General features: G+C 61.4%; 1 protein-coding gene across 12 annotated transcripts in view; it reads left to right on the top strand.

Moving 5' to 3' along the window:
* KCNQ2 (potassium voltage-gated channel subfamily Q member 2) overlaps positions 1–24,329 on the top strand; it is a 70,182-nt gene that overhangs the window by 34,843 nt on the left and 11,010 nt on the right. For 5 of the 12 annotated variants that reach the window (XM_039479509.2, XM_039479505.2, XM_074406768.1 and 2 more), the window contains exons 8-11: positions 7,353–7,447; positions 8,696–8,725; positions 11,432–11,500; positions 16,988–17,017. In XM_039479509.2, the coding sequence (XP_039335443.1) occupies positions 7,353–7,447; positions 8,696–8,725; positions 11,432–11,500; positions 16,988–17,017 (224 nt within the window). Of the gene's footprint in view, positions 1–7,352; positions 7,448–8,695; positions 8,726–11,431; positions 11,501–16,987; positions 17,018–21,383; positions 21,438–24,329 lie in introns of all 12 variants that reach the window. The other 7 variants (XM_039479501.2, XM_039479506.2, XM_039479500.2 and 4 more) reach the window with 3 other exon arrangements.

The raw sequence follows: 24,329 nt of genomic DNA, 5'->3' as shown, positions 1-24,329 counted from the left end.
GCCAGCTGGACGTGGCCTGTCTTAGGAGAGCTTGAGGCGGAGACACTCCCGGGTTTCCCCAGTGGGCCCTAAGTACAGTCACAGTCACGTGCGTCCTTAGACGGAGATTGGATGCAGCAGAGGAGAAAGCAGTGTGGAGGCGGAGACTGCAGTGATGTGGCCACAAGCCACGGAGTGTTGGCCACGGCAGGGTGTGTGCCTCCTGTGGTCTTGGCCCTGGGTCCAGCCTGCCTTAATATGTGTGTGTGTTTATCTCCCTCGATAAAAACTACAAGCACTGATTTATTTTAATGCAAAAGAGCATAAAGAGGAACAGAAGTGCCCCAGATCTCACTCTAACATTGACGGCTTAAAAAGTGACCTGCACTTGGTGAAAAGGTTAAATACTGCTGGAAAAAGAAGGGCCTCAGCACCCTGGCTCCTGTCCCCCCGCTCCCCTCTTAGCAGGTCACTCTTAGCAGCAGCTGGTGCCATTTCCAGAGCGCAGTTGGGCCTCACCTTGGGCACAGCTCAGAGGCCCTGCAGCCAGGTTCCAGACTACTGCATCAGAGACACGGCAGCAGAGCGAGTCACACGAATTTCGTGGTTTCCCAGTGCATGTGGAAATTAGATTTACAGGCCGGGCACAGTGGCTCATGCGTGTAATCCCAGCATTTTTGGGGGCTGGGGCAGGCAAATTGCTTGAGGTCAGGAGTTCGAGACTAGTCTGGCCAACGTGCTGAAACCCTGTCTCTACTAAAAATACAAAAAAATTAGCTGGGTGTATTTGTGGGTGCCTGTAATCCCAGGGACTCAGGAAGCTGAGGCAGGAGAATCTCTTGAACCCAGGAGGCAGAGGTTTCGGTGAGCCAAGATCGTGCCACTGCACTCCAGCCTGGGTGACAGAGTGAGACTTTGTCTCAAAAAAAAAAAAAAAAAAAAAAAAAGTGGGGTTTACACCAAGCTGCAGCCTCCTAAGTGTGCAGCAGCATTATGTCTGAAAAACTGCCCGTTCCTTCATTTACAAATAATTGGTAAAAATACTAACAGTCAGGCCGGGTGCGGTGGCTCACGCCTGTAATCCCAGCACTTTGGGAGGCCGAGGCAGGTGGATCACGAGGTCAAGAGATCGAGACCATCCTGGTCAACATGGTGAAACCCCGTCTACTAAAAATACAAAAATTTAGCTGGGCATGGTGGCGCGTGCCTGTAATCCCAGCTACTCAGGAGGCCGAGGCAGGAGAATCGCCTGAACCCAGGAGGCGGAGGTTGCGGTGAGCCGAGATCGCGCCATTGCACTCCAGCCTGGGCAACAAGAGCGAAACTCTGTCTCCAAAAAAAAAAAAAAAAAAAAAAAAAGCTAACAGTCATCCGAGCCTTTGGTGAGCTGATCGGTGCTGATGGAGGATCTCTGGCCTTGCTGCTGCCGAGGGGGGGCTGCTGAAGGCCGGGGTGGATGTGGCGATTTCTTACGAGAAGGCGAGAACGAGGCTTGTCACGTGGATTCACTCTTCCTCTCTGAAGGATTCCTCTGCAGCGCGATGCTGCTGGGCGGCATTTTCCGCTCACTGGGGCTGCTTTCAGCCCTGCAGTCCATCCTCAGACGCTGCCGCTGCTGCCTTGTCAACGAAGTTTATGTCACATCTCAGTCCTTCCTGCCATTTCAACACTGTTCACAGCATCTTCGCCTGGAGGAGAGTCTTGTCAACCCCCCCGAAAAAAAATAGATCAGAGAAAAAATATCTCCAGACATGTCGAATGTATTTGGGAATTAGAAGAAAAGATTATAACCAGAGATGAGCCGGCACAGCTGGAGGGTGGGGGACAGGGAGCTCTCATCCAGAGACGAGCCAGCGTGGTGAGATGCCCGTGCGCCCAGACGGGGAGGGGCAGGGAGCTCTCATTGGCTTGGAAGTTCACATAAGCTGCCTGAAAACCGCGTTCGTCATTCCGGAGGCTGAAAACGAGTTGGCGTCTGTCCACGGGTGGAGATTGTGGCGCTGCGGGGCCAGGGTTCTTCCTGGAGCGTCTCATCTGAATCGCTGTGGGCCTGACAAGGAATTCCTCGTGGGGTCATTTTAGAACATTCTTGGCCTTGGCCCCGTCTCAGCCTGGTGGGCGTGGGCCCTCCCGCCTCGTGCTCTCTGGCCCCAGTTGCTCTGGGGCTGGTGGAAGTGGTCTCACCCTGCGGTCTGCAGAGACCACGGTCCGTACCAGGAAACCACTTACTGGGCGCATCCGTAAACGGCGCTCCTCGCCTGTGAGAGTTTCACCCTGCGACCGCGGCAGGTCAGCCCCGTCTGCGGGCTCCACGTCGGGTTCCAGTTCATCTGCAGTGAAGTCGCGAAGGCCTCAGAGTCTTCCGTGAGGGTCGAAATCACCTTCTCCCAGACTCTTGTTACTGAGGTATTTTGACCTTCCCCCGCGAATCAACTGTTGTGAATGGCATTTAAATGGTGAATCCTTTCCTGAAGGTTTTCAATTTACTTTGCCCAGACCCATCCGAGGAATCGCACTCTGTGGTTGGCAGGGGAATCGCTGTCTGTGTAGAGGAATCAGTCTGTGGCAGCCACGGCCTGGCCACGTGTGTCTCTGAAATAAGACTTGGAAGTTAAAGGCACCCCGATGGATGGTTGTGGAATGGGTGCTGTCTGAGCAGGCATGAATACGCATCCATCTCGCTCGCTATCTCCATCAGAGCTCTTGGGTGGCAGGGTGCGTTGTCAAGGAGCAGTCATATTTTGGAAGGAATGTTTTTTTCTAAGCTGCAGGTCTCAACAGTGGGCTTAAAATACCGAGTGCAGCATGCTGTAGGCAGACGAGCTGTCCTCCAGCCTCGGTTGCATCTGCAGAGCAGATTCCGCTTCGTCCCCAGGGCCCCAGGATGTTCGGACCGGACGGGGAGTGCTGCCTGCAGTTCTGTCACCAGCCACCACACACCTGCAGAGGGTCTTCTTGCTGGTGGCAAACGCCGTTACAGGGGCCTTGGGAGGCTGTGGTGGGCACATCCCTTGAGACTGGAAGCTGAAGGCTAGCTCTGGCCTTGGCAACAAAGATCCATTTTTTTTTTTTTTTTTTGAGATGGAATTTCTCTCTGTCCCCCTGGCTGGAGTGCAATGGCGAGATCTCGGCTCACTGCAACATCCGCCTCTTGGGTTCAAGCAGTTCTCCTGCCTCAGCCTCTCAGGTAGCTGGGATTATAGGCACCTACGACCACGCCCAGCTAATTTTTCAGTGAGCTGTGGTCTCAGCTACTTGGGAGGCTGATGCGGGAGGATCTCGTGAGCCCAGGAGGTGGAGGTTGCAGTGATCTATGATTGCATCACTGCGCTGTAGCCTGGGCATCAGAGCAAGACCCTGTCTCAAAAAATAAATTAAAAAACAGAGATAAACTTAAAAAGTAGACAGACTCAATGAAACCAAAAGTTGAGTCTTTGAAAAAAATCAAAATTGGGCAGGGCACAGTGGCTCACTCTTGTATGTACTTTGGGAAGCTGAAGCGGATCACCTGAGGTCAGGAGTTCAAGACCAGCCTGGCCAACATGGTGAATTCCCGTCTCTACTAACAATACAAAAATTAGTTGGGTGTGGTGGTGGGCACTTGTAATCCTAGCTGCTCAGGAGACTGAGGCAGGAGAATCGTTTGGAACTGGGAGGCAGAGGTTGCAGTGAGCTGAGATCACACCACTGTACTCCAGCCTGGGCAACAGAGTGAGATTGTGTCTCAAAAAAAACCCAAAAAACAAAAAACAAAAAATCAAATTGACAAACCTCGAGTCGGACTAAGAAAAGAAGAGAGAGCATTCGGGTTGCCAAAATCAGACTTAAAAGTAGAGATGCTGCCGGACGCGGTGGCTCACGCCTGTAATCCCAGCACTTTGGGAGGCCGAGGCGGGTGGATCACGAGGTCAAGAGATCGAGACCATCCTGGTCAACATGGTGAAACCCCGTCTCTACTAAAAATACAAAAATTAGCTGGGCATGGTGGTGCGTGCCTGTGATCCCAGCTACTCAGGAGGCTGAGGCAGGAGAATTGCCTGAACCCAGGAGGCGGAGGTTGCGGTGAGCCGAGATCGCGCCATTGCACTCCAGCCTGGGTAACAAGAGAGAAACTCTGTCTCCAAAAAAAAAAAAAAAAAAAAAAAGTGGAGATGTTGCTACTGACTTCATAGAACTAAAGATACAAGAACACTGAACAGCCATGTCACACAGGTTCACAACCCAGATCAAGGGGCAAATTCTTTTGAGACACGTAAGCTACAAAAACAGAGGTAGAAAATCTGAGACCTTAGAACAAGGAAAGAGATTGAGTCATTAATCAAAAGTCTTCCAACACAAGGCCGGCTGGCGCACGCCTGTAATCCCAGCACTTCGGGAGGCCAAGGCAGACAGATTGGCTGAGGTCAGGAGTTTGAGACCAGTCTGGCCAACGTGGACAGAAACCCTGTCCCTACTAAAAATCCAAAAATTAGCTGGTTATGTTGGTTCGCACCTGTAATCCCAGCTACTGGAGAGGCTGAGGCAGGAGATTTGCTTGGGAGGCGGAGGTTGCAGTGAGCCAAGATTGCGCTATTGCACTTCATCCTGGGGGGCAGAGCGAGACTCTGCCTTTTTTTTTTTTTTTTTTTTTTTTTTGAGACGGAGTTTCGCTCTTGTTACCCAGGCTGGAGTGCAATGGCGTGATCTCGGCTCACCGCAACCTCCGCCTCCTGGGCTCAGGCAATTCTCCTGCCTCAGCCTCCTGAGTAGCTGGGATTACAGGCACGCGCCACCATGCCCAGCTAATTTTTTGTGTTTTTAGTAGAGACGGGGTTTCACCATGTTGACCAGGATGGTCTCGATCTCTTGACCTCGTGATCCACCCGCCTCGGCCTCCCAAAGTGCTGGGATTACAGGCGTGAGCCACCGCGCCCGGCCCGAGACTCTGTCTTAAAACAAAACAAAAACTTAGCTGGGTGTGATAGCGCGTGCTTGTAGTCCCAGCTACTTGGGAGGCTGAGGTGGGAGAACAGCCAGAGGTTGCAGTGAGCTGAGATCAAACCTCTATGCGCCTGTTTAGGTGACAGAGGGAGAGTCTGTCTCAAAAAAAAAAAAAAATTATAATAACAAAGACCTAAAATGGAAAGACACCCCATTTCCATGGATTGGAAGACTTAATTTTATTAATATCATTAAAATTGAGCTACACATTTAAACAATGCAAATTGATCTACAGATTCAGTGCAATTCTTACTGTAATTCCAGTGTCCCCCACCTTTGTTTTGTTTTGCAGAAGTGGAAAGGCTGATCCTAAGATTCATATGGAATTGTAATGGACCAGAACAATTGGCCAAAACGGCCTTGAAAGGGAAGAGCAAAGTTGTAGGACTAACACTTTCCGATTTGAAACTTACTACAAAGCAACAGTAATCAAAACAGTGTGCCATTTGCATAAGACAGACATACAGGTCAAGGGGATGGCACTGAGAGTCCAGAACTAAATCCATGCATCTGAGGTCAGTTTTCAAGGGTGCCAGGTCCAGCGGAGAAAGAACAGTCTCTTCAGCCAGTGGTGCTGGCACGATCGGGTGTCTGTTCTTTAAAGAATGAAATTTGACTCTCATCTCATGTACCAAAATTAACAAAAATTAACTAAAGTTGTAAAAACCCTCAGAAGAACACACAGGCATAAATTTCCGTGATCTGGATTTTAAAAAACACGGAACAGCAAAATCACAACCCACAGAATGGGAGAAAATGCTGCAGAGTGTGTCCATGATGAGGGTTAGTGTTCAGAGCGTATTAAGAACGCTCACAACTCAGTAACAGAAAGCCCTACAGACTGCGGGCAAAGGGTTCGCCCGGACATCCTCCACAGAGGACACTCGGAGTGGCCAGTAAGCTCCTGACGAGACGCCCAGTGCTGGCGGGTGTCAGGGAAACGCCACTTCACATCTGTTAGGATGGCCAAGTTTTTTTTTTTTTGAGACAGGGTCTTGCTCTGTCGGCCAGGCTGGAGTGCAGTGGCATGATCTTGGCTCACTGAAGCCTCGACCTCCCGGGTTTAAGCGATTCTCTACTCACTTAGCCTCCTGAGTAGCTGGGACTACAAGTGTGCACTAGCATACCTGGCTAATTTTTATTTTATTTTATTTATTTTTAAATTATTTTATTTTATGATTTATGTTATGTTATTTGCAGGGTTTTGCCATGCTTCCCAGGCTGGTATCGAACTCCTGGGCTCAGGCGATCCACCTGCCTCAGCCTCCAAGGTGCTGGGATTACAGGCATGAGCCTCTGGGCCTGGCTGGGGTGGCTAACGGAAAATCAGTGTCGGAGAGGATGTGGAGAAATGGGGACCCCTTGCCGGTAGGAATGTAATGACGCAGCTACCCTGCAAACCAGTTTGATTGTTTCTCAGAAAGCTGATAAACGAGTTACCTCGTGACCCAGCAATTCTACCTTGAGGTATAGACACAAAGTAATTGAAAACAGATCTTCAGCCAAAAACGTGCACACGTGTTTCACAGCAGCAGCACTCACGGCAGCCAAAACGTAGAAACAGCCGAAATGCTCGTTAATGGATGAACAGAGCGTGATTCACCCAGACAATCCTCCTACGAGGAGGCGCGGTCGCTGACGCGCTAGGACACGCGCTGGGACCCGCCCGCTCGGTGGAGGGAGCCGGCGGGGGAGGAAGCGCCCGGGGAGGGGAGTCCGTGGAGACCCCAGCGAGCACCCTGGCAGGGGCCGGGGCCTGGGGGGCCGGGGCCAGGAGTGCCTGCTTAGTGTGTATGGCGGTAGGGGGTTTCTTTGGGGGCGGCGAAGAGGTTGCTGAGCTGAGTAGTGATGGTGGTGTCACAGCACTGTGAATACAGGTGCTACTGAAATGCACGCCTCAAAATGGCTCACATGGTGAGCTTTCTGAAATGAGATACACGTCTTTCAGCACCGCAAACAAAGGCACAGAGAACGGGAAATCTGGCCAGGTGGGTTCAGTCCGACCCGCAGGCTCCCGCCCCGTGCTGGCCGACTCCCCACCCCCTGCTGGGGAAGCCCCCCTGGGCTGGGCTACCACCCTGGGAGGATGGCGGCTGGGGTCCCTGGCCCTGCCGGGGTGATGGGTGATGCCTGCCAGGGGCCAGGTGAGAGGCATGAACAGAACAGAGCATGGCCTCCCTGTGAGCTCCTGTGGGCCCCGAGTCAGGCCCCGGGTGCTCCCCTTCTTCCCGTGTCTGTCCTGCAGAGGGTAAACTGAGGCTATGGGGCAGATGCAGCACTGGGGGCCGGCCTGCTGGCTGACAGTCCCACGTGCCTGGCTCACAGCGTGGGGGTCCCGGGTCCGCTCTGCGCCTGGCCCTCCCGGCCGACCGACCCCGTCTCTCCCTCTGCAGTCGGCCTGGAGGTTCTACGCCACCAACCTGTCGCGCACCGACCTGCACTCCACGTGGCAGTACTACGAGCGCACGGTCACCGTGCCCATGTACAGGTACCGCCGCCACGCACGCCGCCACCGGCATCCCTTCGTTTTTATTTTCCGTTTGTTCTTAAAACCCCGTTTTTGTTGTTCATTGTTTTGATTTTTTTTTTCTTTAAAATGTACGTCTTTTTCACAACGGAGTTCTGTGTGTGGTTCATTTCGAGGTGTTGGTTCTGCCCTGAGTTCCAGCCGCGGCTGTTCCCCTTCATTTCCCCACCCTCTGCTCTGTCGTCTGCTGTGGTCCTGCTGTTTGTGTGCCTTGCGAGGACGCCCCTCCCCAGGGGGCTCCGGGTCTTCCTGCAGCTCCAGGTGCCCAGGCTTCATGAGTGGAGCCAGCACCGACCCCGTCCCCCAGCAAAGACCAGGGCTCCTGCGTGGGGTGGGGGGGCGGGAAAGTGACCCCGGCTCACAGCGAGGCTTTCAGATCAGGAGACCCGAATTATCCTGGGGGTCCCAGGTGACCCCAACAGCACAGAGCGCACAGACACCCTTGGAGCCCCTCGGGCAGCAGATAAGGAGCCTAGAAAGTGCCTGTCCATGGCCCCGGGGGACAGTGCCAGCAGGTCTGGTGACCCTGTAGGCGGAGGGCGGCTTCCTGTGTTTGTTTCACAAGGGCAGCTGGCAGCCAGTGGGGATATTCCATGCTGGGCTCTTGCTAAATGAAGGTCTGAGATGAGGGATGCTGAGGGCCTTTCACCCGGTCCACGCGGGCCTGACCCCTCAGTCCGCCGGGGCGCGCCCCACCTTGCCGGCCTGCCCTCCGCTGTGAGGTGGGGCACGGAGCCGGGGACTTACCAGCTCAGGTGTAGCCCCGACTCACAGCGGGTGTCTGTACCCTGGAGCCTTCCCTGAGGGTGGGGTGGGTGCACAGCTTGGCTGGCACTTCTTGGCTTGGGGCGGGGCCCGGGGTCCTCTTGAGGCTCCTGAGGTGGGGGGGTGCACAGACCCGCGGCCGTCCTCAGCTGCAAGCCGCCTTGCAGGGCGTCGCCCGGGAGGAGGGTGCCAGGGCCCTTGGTGGCCCTCCGTGTTTGCCGTCGTCCCCGCCCCCCCCAGCACCCGCCCCCTCGCCTCCTGGACGCCCGCCTGTCCCGGGATACGGCCTGTGCCCCCGCGCGGCGGAACCGGGCCTCGCGCTGATCTTCTCTGTTCTGTTGTTCCCCCTCCTCTCCTCGACTGTTTGATTCATTTTTTCTGACCCCGTTCTTTTTGAAATGTTCTGTTCTTTCCCCTTTGTGTGTGTGTGTAAACCCTTGAAAGCTCCCAAACTCAGACCTACGGGGCCTCCAGGTAGGACATGCATGGGGCGGCAGCTGTGTGTGGTTTCGTTCTGTCTGGGACTGTGGCGGGGTGAGGCCTCCCTCCAGCCCTGTGGCCACCCGGTCTGCAGAGTGGCCGCCGCCCCCACCGCACCAAGCGTCCCTGCACCCTGCCCCTGTGGCCCCATGCTGGAGGCCCCTTCGCCCTGGGCCCCCCCTGCCTGGAGCCCACGTGCCAAACCCCCCCGGCCCGTTCGCTCTTCTCCTGCCCTCCCCTCCGCTGCTTCCTGTTGCTGGCCGCCTGTGTCCTCCGTGGCCTCGTCCTGTTCTGCTTCTGGCCTGGCTCCCCTCCTGCCTCTGCCCCCTCCCCCCGGGCCCCATCTGTGAGCAGAGCAGGAATGGCGGATGGGGGCTTCCCCGCTCTGGCGCTTGGCACCCGTCTGGGGCCAAGGGTGGTCCCGGGCCAGGACCCCCAGACCGGGACCCCCAGGCCGGCCCTGTCCTTGTCCCACTGCGGCTCACAGGGCGGCCTCTTCGGGGCAGCTCACCTCCGGGGCTGCCTCGAGTTTCTCCTGAGTCTTGCCTCGGTGTCGGGGGAACCCCAAGGCTCCCGGCCCTCCCACCTCTGTGTGTCCCCGCTGCTGAGGGTGGGAAACGGGGCTGTCTGCTCAGACTCGAGGGTGCTGAGCTTCGGCGGAAGCCTCACCCCAGACAGGACGCAGGGCCTCTCCCCGCCAGGAGGGCAGGCGGTGCTCTGTGCCGGCATCGCCCAGCGGATCCCGGGCCGGCCCCTCCCCACACGGACCTGGAGGGTTTCCTGCACGGAAGCCCTCCTGACTCCTCTGGGGCCTCTCGTCCGTCCTGGAGCAGAGGCCCGGCCGCCCTTCCCAGGAGCTGTTAGAAGGCTGACCCTCCATTCCCAGAAGGAAAGGGCTATGACCCTGGGCAGGGGCGGGTCCCGGGCGCCTCTACCCGGGACACGCTCAGGCGTCTGCTGCCCCTGGGGCCGGGTGGCTGGCCCTGAAGCCGGCTGACCCTGGACCAGCGTCTGCTCTCTCCCGGGGCTGCCCCCGCCTTGTCCCCTCCTGTCCCAGCCCAGCTGCCCGCCTGTCTGCCCTGGTGCTGCTGCTCTGTGTGTTTGAGGCATGACCTTCCGTGTGGCTCTGAGGGCTGACGTGTGTGTCTCTGACCCGGGCTTGTGTGCGTGTGGGGTCCCGTCGAGGAGGGCTGTGGAGCCGGCTGCGGCCCCCGGACGGACTTGGGTCGGTCTGAGCTCTGCTGCGACCACAGCACCAGCTCGCCCGCCGCCTGGGCTCTGCTCAGTCCTGCCCTGGACGGCCGGCTGCCCTCTGGAGGGAGGGCAGCATCTTTGCAGAGAACAAAGGGGCCAGGTGCGGCTGTACCAGCTCACACCTGCCCAGGCTGCAGGGGGTACCAGAGGCCGGTGGGGGCAGTTGCTCTGGGGCAGGGAGGGCTTCTGGGCAGCTCTGGAGGGGGGAGTGTTGCTGGACAAAGGGGAGTTGGCGGCAGGTGACGGGCAGGCCGGGGGGCAGCGGTCCTTTTATTTCGGAGCAATGGGGAGGCATTGAGTGTTTGGTCAGGAGAGTGGCAGGAGGCCTGTCTGGAGGACCAGGTAAGGCTGGGCGGGCAGAGGCAGGGCAGGTTAAGAGTCTGGGGATGTGGGCCACGCCCAGTCTGGGGCAGAGGAAGGACACAGGCAGGGGCATCTCCAGGGGGCGGCCATGGCTGTGGCCACGTCGGGGGTCAGCTGGGTGAGGGCTGGGCTGGGCTGGGAGGTGGCCGCCCTGCCTCGGATACAGAGGAGAGGCCAGGACATGGCCCCAGTGGGGAGTGCTCCACAGGCGGGGGTGGGAGGGTGGAGGCTGTGGACGGAATGCCGGGGCCGGGGAGCCGAGGCTGAGCGGGCAGAGGGGTGGGGCCAGGTGGGTCAGGGAGCCGGGTGGGTCTGAGGCCCCCAAGGAGGGCATCTCCTCTTGAAGCGAGCTGGAACACTGTGAGGGAACGGCGGTGGGAGGAGTGGGCAGGGTGAGGCGGGTGGGAATGGGGGGAGGAGTACGTCCCGCCCAGATGGGGGGAGGTGCTTGCCCGCCGCCTAGTGGGTTTCAGGGGTCTGGACCTGGTCCTGCTGGTGGCTGTGGGTGGTGGGGTAGGCAGACGGCGGTGGGTGTGACCAGGACTGGGAACGGGGCCGGGAGCAGACGGGGGCCACATGTGGAGGGTCCCCGAGGCGTCTGGGCCTGATGAGGCTGGACTCCTCCTGTAGACTCCGAATGAGCCTCTCTGTCCAGCAAAACCCTTCTGTTCCCCCAAGTCTTCCAGCTGTGGCAGAGAACGTGGCTGTGCAGAGGGGCTGGAGTCCAAATATGCTGGGGTGCCATCCTTCAGGGGTGCTCGGGGGTCAGAAGCAGGGCAGGGATAGGGCCTCCCCGACCTGCCTGTCCTCCACCTGCTCCAGGCCGCAGGGTCAGGGCTGCACAGGCAGCCAGGTGCCCTCCTCCCTTCTGCGCCCGCTGGTCACCAGGGCGCCAGGCACAGCCAGAGCCTGCCCAAGAGAGGTGGGCCTGAGCGCAGGTCCCAGGGGCGGCGGCCTGAAGCCCGGCCGCCACACGCCCCTGGGTGTCTGACCCCGCAGGCCCCGCCTGTGAGCTGTGCAAGCAGAGGGAGGTGTCCCAGGACTCGGCGGCCGGACGCTCACCCCCCTCTCCTCTTGCTCCAGACTCATCCCCCCGCTGAACCAGCTGGAGCTGCTGAGGAACCTCAAGAGTAAATCTGGACTCACTTTCAGGTCAGCCGGGAAGCTCCAAGCGGGTGGGTGGGCGTCTCAGTCCTCCTGAGGGGCCCCAGCTGCTCACGGAAGACTCACCCCGGACAGCGGCCCGGGAGACTCCAGGGACGCGCTGGGACGCGCTGGGACGCGCTGGGCTTGGCTACAGTGGTTCTTTCTCTTTCCACATCTGCGACCTGGTCTGGGCTCCCGTCCCCAGAGGGGCAGGTGGTTTTTTGGGGTGGGCAGAGGAGGGGCGGGAGGGTGAGGGGTGAAGGTTGACCCAGGGCTGGGGGCTCGGCATGGCTCCTGCTGGGACCTGAGTGCCCAGTGGTGACTCTGGCGCTGGCGGCACCTGCTGCTTCTCTCTCAGGCCCACAGACTGCCAGGCGCCGAGGTTGGTTGCAGAAAGGCCTGCTGAGCAGGAGACGTGGACAGGGTGTACACCCGCCAGGCCTGCCCGGGCCCAGAGCTGCCCCTACGCAGTTCCGGTCTGAAAGCCCTCGGCGGGGCAGGGGCTTCCCGTGGGTTGGATGATGGTCTCTGCCTCTTAGAGACACGCTCGTGCCCTGGAACCCATCAGGACAATCTCGGATCATCCTGGATTTTCCGGGCGGACCCTGAGTCCGATGATGAGTGTCCTTACAAGGAGGGGGAGATTTAGAAACACAGAGGAGACAGCGCCAACCAGGAAGTGGGGAGCCCAGGGGATTCGGCCGGAAGCCAAGGGCTGCCTGCAGCCACGAAGCACCCTCCCCTGGCACCGTCGGAGGGAGCGGGCCCTGCCCGCACCTCGATTTTGGACTCTGTCCTCTGGGACTGTGAAATGACAAATGTCTGTTACACACACACGGTGGCACTTAGCTGCAGGAGCTGCAGCAAATGACTCTGACGTCACGCCTGGGAGCTGCGTGCTGCGGCACTGAACACCTCCTGCCGCGGATGTGACTTCGGAACTGGGTGACGGACTTCCTTCTAGGGTCACAGGTCCGTGCGTGGGGGACGCTCGCCCGGGAAGACGCACACCCAGAAACACACAAACCTGATTTACGTGATTCGGATGACTTTATTATTTTATTTATTATCATTGTTTTTTGAGAGGGAGTCTCTCGCTCTGTCGCCAGGCTGGAGTGCAGTGGCACCATAGTGGCTCACCACAACGTCCACCTCCCGGGTTCAAGTGATTCTTCTGCCTCAGCCTCCTGAGTAGCTGGGATTACAGGTGCCCGCCACCACACCCGGCTAATTTTTGTATTTTTAGTAGAGACGGGGTTTCACCATGTTGGCCAGGCTAGTCTCGAACTCCTGACCTCAAGTGATCTGCCCGCCTTGGCCTCACAAAGTGCTGGGATTACAGGTGTGAGCCAACATCCCCGGCCTCTGATGACTTTAGATGATGAAATTTGTGGTTTTTTGAACTGATGGGATGTGAATGAGATTTCGGACATGAGTATTTTGAGGGGCAGGCTGGAAGAAGCCGAGGAGTTGGTGGGTGGAGTCCCGGTGCTTCTGCAGTGAGCTCAGGAGGAAGTGAGGATCGGTTGTTGGAAGCTGGAGGGAAGGTTGTCCCCGTGTCGCTGCCGGGCTGTGCGGCACTGCCTGGCGGAGGCAGAATTTTTAAGTGAGGAATTTGGATGTTTAGCCAAGATTTCCAAGCCAAGTGTAGCAGGTGCAGCCTAACTTATTTCTGCTGCTCATAGTAAAATATGAGAGGAAGGAGAGGATTTCAGAATGGCACGTGGTCGATCCTGTCAAAAGAATATAAAAAAAATGATGTAAGAAACCAGAACTTGAAGGTTTGGGAGGTGCTCGGCCTGCTCAGCTTGCAAAGGGTTATAAATGAGGAGATTCACTGTTGAAAAAGCCAGCCTCGGCGAGAAGCCCATGGGTATGGCCAGACAGCCTTGTGCTGAGGATCCCACATGTGCGACCGCGCAACCATCTCAGCAGAGCCCCGGCGTGGTGGTGGATGGAGGCCCTGCATGGAGGTGGAGGCCTGGCGTAGAGATGGAGGCCTGGTGTGGAGATGGAGGCCGGGCGTGGAGATGGAGGCCGGGCGTGGAGATGGAGGCCCTGTGTGGAGGTGGATGGAGGCCCTGCGTGGAGATGGAGGCCCTGCATGGAGGTGGAGGCCGGGCGTGGAGATGGAGGCCGGGCGTGGAGATGGAGGCCGGGTGTGGAGATGGAGGCCGGGCGTGGAGATGGAGGCCGGGCGTGGAGATGGAGGCCTGGCGTGGAGATGGAAGCCCTGCATGGAGATGGAGGCCCTGCGTGGAGGTGGATGGAGGCCTGGCATGGAGATGGAGGCCCAGCGCGGAGGTGGATGGAGGCCCTGCATGGAGATGGAGGCCCTGCGTGGAGGTAGATGGAGGCCCGGCCTGGAGATGGAGGCCCAGCGCGGAGGTCAATGGAGGCCTGGCGTGGAGATGGAAGCCCGGCATGGAGATGGAGGCCCTGTGTGGAGGTGGATGGAGGCCCTGCGTGGAGATGGAGGCCCTGCATGGAGGTGGAGGCCGGGTGTGGAGATGGAGGCCGGGCGTGGAGATGGAGGCCTGGCGTGGAGATGGAGGCCGGGTGTGGAGATGGAGGCCTGGCGTGGAGATGGAGGCCCAGCGTGGAGATGGAGGCCCTGCGTGGAGGTGGATGGAGGCCTGGCATGGAGATGGAGGCCCAGCGCGGAGGTGGATGGAGGCCCTGCATGGAGATGGAGGCCCTGCGTGGAGGTAGATGGAGGCCCGGCCTGGAGATGGAGGCCCAGCGCGGAGGTCAATGGAGGCCCGGCGTGGAGGTGGAGGCCTGGCGTGGAGATGGAAGCCCGGCATGGAGATGGAGGCCCTGTGTGGAGGTGGATGGAGGCCCTGCATGGAGATGGAGGCCCTGCATGGAGGTGGAGGCCGGGTGTGGAGATGGAGGCCGGGCGTGGAGATGGAGGCCTGGCGTGGAGATGGAGGCCGGGTGTGGAGATGGAGGCCTGGCGTGGAGATGGAGGCCCAGCGTGGAGATGGAGGCCCTGCGTGGAGGTGGATGGAGGCCCGGCATGGAGATGGAGGCCCAGCGTGGAGGTGGATGGAGGCCTGGCGTGGAGATGGAGGCCTGGTGTGGAGATGGAAGCCTGGCATGGAGATGGAGGCCCGGCTTGGAGATGGAGGCCCTGCGTGGAGGTGGATGGAGGCCCGGCGTGGAGATGGAGGCCCAGCGTGGAGAGGGAGGCCCGGCATGGAGATGGAGGCCCAGCGTGGAGATGGAGGCCCTGCGTGGAGGTGGAGGCCGGGCGTGGAGATGGAGGCCTGGTGTGGAGATGGAGGCCGGGCATGGAGATGGAGGCCTGGCTTGGAGATGGAGGCTGGGTGTGGAGATGGAGGCCTGGCGTGGAGATGGAGGCCTGGCGTGGAGATGGAGGTCCGGCATGGAGATGGAAGCCCTGCGTGGAGGTGGATGGAGGCCCGGCGTGGAGAGGGAGGCCTGGCGTGGAGATGGAGGCCTGGCGTGGAGATGGAGGTCCGGCATGGAGATGGAGGCCCTGCGTGGAGGTGGATGGAGGCCCGGCGTGGAGAGGGAGGCCCAGCGTGGAGGTGGCGTTATCGGGAAGGAGGTTCAGAGCGGCCTGTGTCTAACACCATCGTGTCGTATTCAGGAGGCCCTCGGGGTTTGGGGGAGCTTCACACTAGCAGAAACAGACCGGCAGGGACAGTGCTGAGTGAAGGGAGGGAGGCGTCGCACTTCTGGGAGTCTTCAGGCCGGAAACGGGCCGGTGTCGCGTCTCAGCCATGAACACAGGCTGCCCTGCAGGAAACAGGGAGCGACCCTGAGGCTCCGGCAGAGGCCAGCGGGGCGGAGGGCCCCCCGAAGTGCGTCCCCACAGCTGTGCCACATGGCGTTTGCCTCGCTGGGTTGAAGGCCGTGGTGGCTGGCGTCTCCTCTGTCGTTCTCCGTTTCTGAGCACGGGTGCCGTCCTGCGCTGGGTGCTTTGAGCAGATGACTCGTTTTCCAGATTCACAGGTCCATGCACAGGGACGGCAGCCCCAGCGTGGCACAGCCCCGGCCTCACACGTACCTGACTTCAGTGATTCCACGACTTCAGATGATGAGACTTGGGACTTTTTGAACACGTGAGATTTCTCCCGAGACCGAGTCTCACTGTGTCACTCAGGCTGGAGTCTGGTGGTGCGATCACAGCTCACTGCAACCTCTGCCTCCTGGGTTCAAGCCATTCTCCTCCCTCGCCTCCTGAGTAGCTGGGATTGCAGGCACCCGCCACCATACCCAGCTAATTTTTATATTTTTACTAGAGATAGAGTTTCACCATGTTGGTCAGGCTGGTCTTGAATTCCTGACTGTAGGTGATCCACCCGCCTCGGCCTCCCAAAGTGCTGGGATTACAGGTGTGAGCCACTGTGCCCAGCCAGTGGATGGGACTTCGGTGAGGTTTTGGACACAGTCCATGCTGCAGAGGGTGGAGCCTCTGGGGGATCTTGGCAGGGGTGAGTGTATTCTGAACATAAGATGGACATGAATTTTGGGGGTTTGGGGGAACACAGTGGGTTGGATGCTGGTCTCCAAAATGTCCCAGAGTGTGCAAAGGTGACCTTATTTGGAAAAAGGTCCTTACATCTGTAACCAAGCCTGGGATCTTGAGGCAAGATCGCCCTGGATCATCCGGTGAGCCCTAGGTCCGGTGACAGCTGTCCTTACGCTGACGTGGAGAACAACACGGAGAGACGGAGGCAGAGACGGGGCGGTGCGGCCACAAGCCAAGGACTCCTGGGCTGCCGGGAGCTGCAGGAGGCGGCGAGGGACCCCATGCTCCTCGGAAACACGGTCCCAGTCACGTGAAGGATCTGGAAGTGCACCCAAGAGCCTGCCTGTAACTCGGCGGGCCAGCCTGCGCACCCACGGGTGAACAAATCATGACCCAGCGATCTCACTCAATTCACCAGCACAAACAGCCCCACGGGAGACACCGTCTGTTCCGGGCCGCCTTCCCTGCAGGGCCAGGCGGGGACAGCTGGCCTTGGCGCGAAGCCTGGGCTCACTGACTGGCACAGTGGAGCCACCCCTGGAAAATCGCGAGGAAGAGAATCATCCCATTGGGATACGCGTGGAAAAGTCGGAGCGGCTCAGTCTGTCTTGAAAATTGACTGTAAATTAAACTCCCTTCTGGAGCTGTCGTCAGCAGACGCGTCCTTTTCGGAACCTTAGTGATATTGGTGTGGTTCTGATTAAAACGGGTGTCCCTCACGAGGAGGGTAGTGACTCCCAGGTCAGAAGAGCAGAGGCCCCCGTGGGTCCCTCTTCCCTCTTGGAGCTGCCTCCGCGGGCCCTGGGGTGCCCGTTCCTGGGCCTGTGGGCTCTCGGGTGGTGGGCCAGCTCCGCCCCTGCCTGGGCTTGTCTGAGACCCCTGTCCGGTGTAGCCCCCAACACATGGGACTGTGGGGGGCTGGGCTGGCTGGGGGACCCTTATGGGTGCTGAGCGGGGGGCCACTAACTCTCTGTTGCTTCTGTTTGAAGGAAGGAGCCCCCGCCGGAGCCGTCGCCAAGGTCAGTGCCCCGCCCCCGCTGCCCTGGTGTCCTTGTGTGCAGGGCTGTTTGGTCCTGCTCTGTGTGCACAACCTTCATGGGGGCGTGAGGGCCTCAAGGGCCCTGCCTGCGTCCAGAAGTGGGTCCTTAAGTCACCTTTCCTACTCAGCACTGTGGATCTGGCAGCTGGGGGGCTTCTCGAGTGGGATCCCCCACCTGACCACAGGTCAGGCCCCAAGGGTCTTGGAGGCAGGGGCTTTCTGCGAACACACCCCCTCCGGCTGCCCACACACGCCCGGACTCCCAGCTGGCCACAGTCGAGGCTGGCTGAGGTGGAAGCTCTGAGGGGGTTTCTGGTGCTCCTGCTGCTCTGGGTCCGGGGGAGACCAGGGCCCTCGTCCTCCAGGGGAGGGTCGGACACCTCTGCCTTGTGCACTGGTGGAGATTTCCGGCCGGTCCCCTCTCCCCGTTTGCTAAGGTCGAGGTGGGCCAGGGGTGCAGGTGCTTAGCCTGGTTCCCTCTCCCGGGCCCTGAGGTTCTGTGGGTCAGGCAGGTTGGAGATGGGACGTGTGTGGGACTCTGCTGGAGTGAAGGGTGGAGATAGAGAATCCAGATCATTTCACAAGTTAGTTCTGTGTCTGCCAAGCCCCAGTCCACCCATGCGTCAGTCTGAGGGGATCCGGGCTTCTCTGGACCCCCAGCGCCCCATCCACACGTTGCAGAGTCAGTCCAGCCTCTCGGACCTGGTGTGAGATGGATGCCTGCCTGCCCTGCACCCGCCCGAGCCCTCCTGGACTGTGATGAGACACTGGGGGGCTCGGGTGACCACCAGGGGCTCGTTCTTCCTCCCAGGGAGGCTAAAAGATCGCACCAGGGCCCAGGAGAGGCGGGTCGGCAGCACAGCGTCTGCTGGTGCCATGGCCGGAAGGGGACCAGGAGCTGGTGGTGGCCACGGCTGCAGAGGGGCCACGCCATTCTCCTGTCACTGCCTCCCCCGCCTGCTGCCGGCCCGGAGGCTGGGGGTGGCTGGGGGGATGGGCACTGTGCCCCCACAATGGGCACCTCAGCTGTGATTTGGGTGGACTCTCGGCGCTGCCGCAGGTGGACGCGAGCCTTCCCGACCCCTCCCCCGGGCCCGACCCCGCCCTTGCTGGGGGGCTGCTCAGGGCCCCACGGAGCCCTCCCTCGACGCCCCGCCCGCCCGCTCCACCTTCTCGTCTCAGCTTCTCTCTTTCTCTCTCTCCCTCCCGCCCTCCCCCCCCATCTGGACACCCTCGGCCCCCACCTGCTTTAACCCCTGTTACTGCCCTTCCCGGGCCCCTCTCGTCTGCCCCCTCTTTGGGGATGAGTCTCTGGCCCTGAAAGCAAACTCCAGGTGAGGACACTCGGGCGCCTCTGGGCTCCCACCCCTCCCCCGTCTCTTCCCCATGCTTCCGAGGGGCCCTGCCTGCCTGTGTTTCCCACGCCTCCCCCAGGGGCCCATGCCCATCCGCCCGGCCCTCGTCCTGGGACGCCTGTGGTAAGGGCATGGGGCGGCTGGGTCTGGGCGTCCGAAGCTGGCTAGGGTGCGGTGGGAGTGAAGAGCAGTCTCCGCCCATCCTGGGAGGCCACCTGCCAGGTAACGGGGTGGGTCTCTGTCCCCTGGCCTGGGGCAGCTGCAGCACCCCCATTGCCAGTGTAGGGCTGTGCGTGGGAGGCTGTTCCGAAGTTGTTACCTGCCACGTCCCTGGGCTGCTGGCTGCGGGACCTGCTCTGCGAAGCATGAGGGGAGCTTGGTTCCCAGCACCCATCGGCTGCCCGGCCTGGCCCTGTGAGTCTGGTGTCAGCTGGTCTGGGCAGGTAGATGGTGTGGACACAGGGACCCTCACTCCCTGCTGAGACCCCCACCCCCATCCTGGCTTGTAACACAGGCACGTGGCAAGCGTCGGCTCCTGTAGGGCCCGTGGGCTGTGCTGGAGTCACAGGAGGCGGCTACGTGGGGGTCGGGTGGGGAGCCAGGCCGGCTGGGGGACTCAGGGCTGTGCTGCCCCGGGGGTCCTGGGGGTCTCTGTGGCTGGGTGGGGAGCCAGGCCGGCTGGGGGACTCAGGGCTGTGCTGCCCCGGGGGTCCTGGGGGTCTCTGTGGCTGGGTGGGGAGCCAGGCCGGCTGGGGGACTCAGGGCTGTGCTGCCCCGGGGGTCCTGGGGGTCTCTGTGGCTGGGTGGGGAGCCAGGCTGGCTGCAGGCTCAGGGCTGTGCTGCTCTGGGGGTCTCTGTGGCTGGGTGGGGAGCCAGGCTGGCTGCGGGCTCAGGGCTGTGTTGCTCTGGCGGGGGGGTCTCTGGCCCTGGCCGCTCCGACTTGTGCTGCCTTGCCCGCCCCCCGTCTCCCTGCCTTCTGCCCCCTCGCCTGGAGGAGCCCCCACCCCAGCTGCCCGTCCTGCTGCGCAGCTCCTCTCTTCTCAGGTATCCGTGTGGTTTGGGTGCAAGACTGCCCTCTCTCGTCTCGGTCAGCGTCTGTGGGCTGCGGGGTAGCGGTGGGCCTGCCTGCCTGCCCGGCCTTTTTACCCACGTATGGAGCTCCCTGTGGCTGATGAGGCGGGAAGGAAGCCCAGTGCCAGCCGTGGGCCCCAGGGGGAGATGCAGCTGCTTGGGCCCCCCACAAAGCTTTGGGGGTCTTGGGGGGCTGTGGCTGCAGTGCCTCCCCCCAGCTCCCCCCAGCTCTCAGATCACACTGCCCCAGACAGGAGCTGCCAGCCACGCGTGGCTATGAAAATAATGTGTATTAAAATGGGCGCAAAATGAGAGTCTCAGGGGCCTGGGGGTGGGCATGGCTGCAGCCAGCGCTTCGGCGTCACTGGAGGACAGTCTTGTAGCAGAATCTGGCCCTGTGCCTGGGAGGGGCCTCTTGGGCAAGGCGATACTGCTGGGGTCAAAACGAACTCTGGGGAGGTTTGGGGAAATAGGGCTCCGCCCCCTTCCCCAGGGGTGGGGACGGTCTCCTGGGGCCCTTGGCCAGGGGCCTCTGTGCTGGGGCCTGGGCTCCCTGGGGGTGCTGATGAGAGTCTCAGGTAATTGCCTGCCAGGCAGGCTTGGGTGCCATCGTGGCTGGGGTGCCCTGGGGTGGCTGCAGTGGGAGAGGCTTCCGTGAGCAGCCAGAGCCTCAGGCCAGGCGCCAGGTGCCGGCTCCCTCCCGCCCCTCCCGCCCTCACGTTCATGGTTAACTACCAATCAGAGTCAGCCTTTGCACCACATCCCGAAGGGCCTGGGGACCCTGAAGCCGCTTGCGTGCTAAAAAGTGGGACCAGCACAGGGCCTGGGGTGGAAGCCACCCACCCGCCCTTGGGGTCTTGCGGGCTGGCAGGGTTTGGGGAAGGGTCCAGAGCCCTCAGGCTGCCGGGCTGCCGGGCGCTGCCGTGACTAGACCTAGGCGTGGCTGTGGTGCCGCGTGGAGCGCTGCCGGCGGCGGGCCCGTGGGCAGGGGGCACCGGTGTCCAGACGCACGCGTGTGCGGGAAGACCGGCTGGGCACGTTCCTCTGGAGCCTGTGTCCTGAGCGGACGCCGTTGGCATGCCGGGGCTCCTGGGGCACCTCGTTTGAGCAGTGCCGTCTCGGGGGGCAGCAGCCAGGCGCGTGGAGCGGCCGGGGTGGGGAAAAGAAAGGACCCTGTGGTTCTTGGTGGCTGTTTTCATCTCTTGCCCAAACGTTTGCACATTGCGATGCAGAGATGAACCGCCCGGGTTTTTGGGGATATTCTGGGGAGTGTTCCGCCTTTTCTAAGGAACACCCCAGCGAGGAACCGTGAGTGTGCAGCGAAGGCACTCGCGCTGAGGGGATCCACTGAGCCCTGACGCGGCCGGCCTCGGGGTGCCCCGAACCCCGGGCCCCTCCACTTCCCGGCAGCGGCAGCTACGCCTCCCAGGTGGACCGAGATCCGCCTCTAGCTGGGGGCCTGGCGGGCGCGACAGCCTCGCCTAGCGGTTTGCAAAGCGGGACACTGCCCCCCTTCCTCCCTAAGATGTGCGCGCTCACCCCGCCCCTTCCCGGGACCCGTCCCTCCCAGCGCCTTCTGCAGCGCCTGAGGCCCTGTATTATTGTTTTGTTGGCATGAATACTGCAAAAAATAATACAGCTTTTAAGACATGGACCCAAACTGTGGCTTTGGGAGGAAAAGGTATTTTGGGAGGGAAAAAAAAAAACAGTAATTTTTTTTTCCTTTAAAAATAGGGAAGTGTTTTCTTCCCCGGACGGTAGAGACGGCGGTGCGGCTTCCTCGCTGGCCTTGCTTGGGCGCAAGCTCTGCCGCTGGGGATGCGCCCGACGCCCTGGGCGGTTGTGGCGCCTCAGTTTCCCCGCTCCCGGCCACATGCTGTTGCTGGCACCCAGGACTAACTGTGCTCTCCTCATTTCCAGTAAAGGCAGCCCGTGCAGAGGGTCCCTGTGTGGATGCTGCCCCGGACGCTCTAGGTACCGCGGAACGCGCCGCACGGACTGACCGCTGCTGCACGGCTCCTCTGCCTGCCCCGCTTACCAAACAGGTTCTGGAGCAGCCAGGGGAGGCTGGCGCCCCAACCCCAGTTCCGACCCACCGACCTTGCGGTGCGGGCCCGGCTCCCTCTATTCCAGCCGCAGCTGCGCGCAGGACGGAGCTGGGTGAAGGTGATTCTTGCTCCCCACGCCAGGCGATGCCCTGCGCACAGCTGGAGGGGCCAGCCAGGGCTGTGAACCCAGCCAGGCGTTCGTGCCTCCTGGGGACCCCGACTGCTCTGCGGGGAGCGTTTCCTGGTGGTGCCACTGTAGCACCTCTGCTGTGCACCTGAGGACCACTGAGCCTCCCGGCTGCCTCGCCTGCGCGGGGCAGCTCCGTCTGTGTGTGCTGGGCTCCTCAGGGTCCCGATGCATCAAAGCCCCAGAACGCCAGAGGCCCTCGGCTTTCTCTTCCTACAACAGGCCTGAGGGCGGGTGGAAATAGGACGGGGGAGGAGCCGCCCGCTTTGCACCGTGGGTTCCTGGCCTGCACCGTGACCTGCACCTCCCTGCCCCGGTGTCCTCTGTCTGCAGTCCTGCACTGGGGGCCCCTCCCTCCTGGCCAGCATGGCCCAGCAGGGTGGAGGCGGCTGTGCCGTGCCTGCGCGGGGCTCACCTCTGAGCGTGCTGGGCCCGGAGGGTGGGGCGCTGCATGCTGCCCCCTGCATCCGTGCATGCTCCGGACCCTGCTCCACCGGGCCCACCGGCCCCGCCCCCTCTCCCTGCGACTTTGCGCTGCGGCTTGTGCTTCGGGGTCGGTGCTTGCGGGATCCCCAGAGAGGGAGATGGGGTGTGGGCTGCCCGGAACGAGGCTGCTTGGACTCTGGCAGGCTGTCCTGTGTGTCCAGAGCGTCTGTGTTCAGGGCGTTTCCGGCGCAGGCTGGTTTGGGGTGGGGGCTGAGGTCAGGCTGCTTGGGGACTGAGGGGTTTGGAAGTGGGGCTGGGAGCCCCGGCCAGAGCACGGCCCACGCCAAGCCCGTCCTGTTTTGAGCAACCCCCACTGGAGGCCCCTTCATGTGCCGGCTCCCTGGGCGTCGCTGGTCCCAACACCAGCTGGGCGGGAGTCTGGATGCCAGCTCCCCCGCCTCCCGCTCCCTGCAGGCCCCGCACATCTGAATGTCACCACGGGGACGGCGGCAGGCAGCGTGGCGGTGAAGCGCAGGTGCCGGGGACACCCCTCGAGCACCGAGGGCCGCTCTGGTCGAGGGCTCCCCCCGGGCGGGCGGCAGCTTTCCGTGTTTGCTTGTTCTTGGCTTGGGCGCCGAGGGAAGGCCTGTGAGACCACGCGCGCTCCTGGCGGCCGAGGCGGGCTGGCGGGGTCGGGTGTCCGCGGCATGGAGCCTCACCAGCTGTGCTTGGAGGGTGCAGGGCCCGGGTCCTGGTGGAGGTCCAGGGAGGGAAGGACGCGTCCAGGCCCCGCCACCTGCTTCTCCCCGGCAGAGCCTCCCTTGCAGATCTGAGGTGGGAGGGAAGCCCCAGGGCCGGGACGGCAGGGCCCTGCTGAGGCCGGGGCGGGCTCCTTCCTGCCGGCTCCGTCTTCCTGTGGCTCCGCCGTGGTGGCTGGGGCGGTGCACGCTGGCTGCGTCCCGGAGGCCCCGGGGCTGCGCTGGGCAGGGGGTCCGGCAGGGCGTCCCCGCCACTTGGCGGGGCTGTGGCTGCCCGTGGTGGCCGGGGGGGGGTTCCCCACTGGACAACGGGACGCATGCGTCGGGCCGGGTCCTCTCGCCCAGAGCCGTGGAATCCACGCTGCTCCTGCTGCAGCTCCCGGCGGCTGCACGTCTGTGTGGCGCACGGGTGTCTGAACAGCCACCTCCAAGGCCGCAGGCAGGAATCTGCTGCTGATTCCTCACCGTGCGCCGTTCCCACTGCAAGCCGTCATCACCGGGCTCCCGAGACCAGCAGGGGGCAGCCCGGAAGCGGCAGCTGATCCGACAGCTGCGCCCCCCACCCGGTGCTTCGCCAGCGGCTGTGTGAAAGGAGGTGGCTGCTTCTCTCTCTTTGATGACTGGACCTGGCTGTGTGGAGACCTGGAGAGGGGAACTCAGTCTTCCAGTGACCCCCACTTGCCCTGAGGCCTGAGCAGGGCCAGGAGGGGCCCGTTCCTACCTCTGAAATGGCTCGTGCAGTGGAAGAGGAGAGAACATTCCAGAAGCCAGAGTCCCGCCAAGCCTGTGCGGAGGTGCTCCCTTGGCCCCCAACAGGTTCTCCTCGGCAACCTGTGCTTCTGTTGAGTCAGGGACCAGAGGCCCCCACGGCACCAGGACTCGGGGCACCCCTGGCCCCCATGGCGTGTTGGCCCTGGGCAGTGCAGGGTGTGGACTCAGGGCCGGGGTCCTGAGCGAGCCAGTACCATCCGCTCCAGATGCCCCCAGCACACACTTCAAGGCTGAGGGGTCTCGGCCTCTCTGTCTCTGCTTCCCCTGCGGGCATGGCATCCAGGGGCTTCGTTCTTCCTCTCAGAGACCTCCGAGTGGCCACAGATGGTCTGGGCATGGTCTGGGCAGTTGCCTGCTGCCTGGGGGATAGGGTGGGAGGGCGGCCAAGCCTGCAGTGTGGAGGCTGGTGGATGGGCGTGGTGGGCGCTCCGTTGTAGCACGTTGTCTCTGTGCCGTCTGGTGGGCCTGTCTCTCTGGCTGTGGGTCCCGGTGAGGGCTGATGCTGGCCTCTCACCCGGGCCTCGGCCCCTCACTGTTGGCTGGGGAGCCGTCATGGAGCCCAGAAGGTATTAGAGTGCATCAGGGACCCACTGGGCCTCCCCACCCAGGGGCTTGTCTCAGGCCCGAGGAACGGTGCTCTGGGCCCAGAGCCGTCCTGAGAAGTTCCATGGCTGCT

The sequence above is a fragment of the Saimiri boliviensis genome, chromosome 9, assembly GCF_048565385.1.
Source record: "Saimiri boliviensis isolate mSaiBol1 chromosome 9, mSaiBol1.pri, whole genome shotgun sequence".
Taxonomy (NCBI): Eukaryota; Metazoa; Chordata; class Mammalia; order Primates; family Cebidae; genus Saimiri; species Saimiri boliviensis.
Note: the sequence above shows the minus strand (reverse complement) of the source record. Positions and strands in the feature narration are given on the sequence as shown.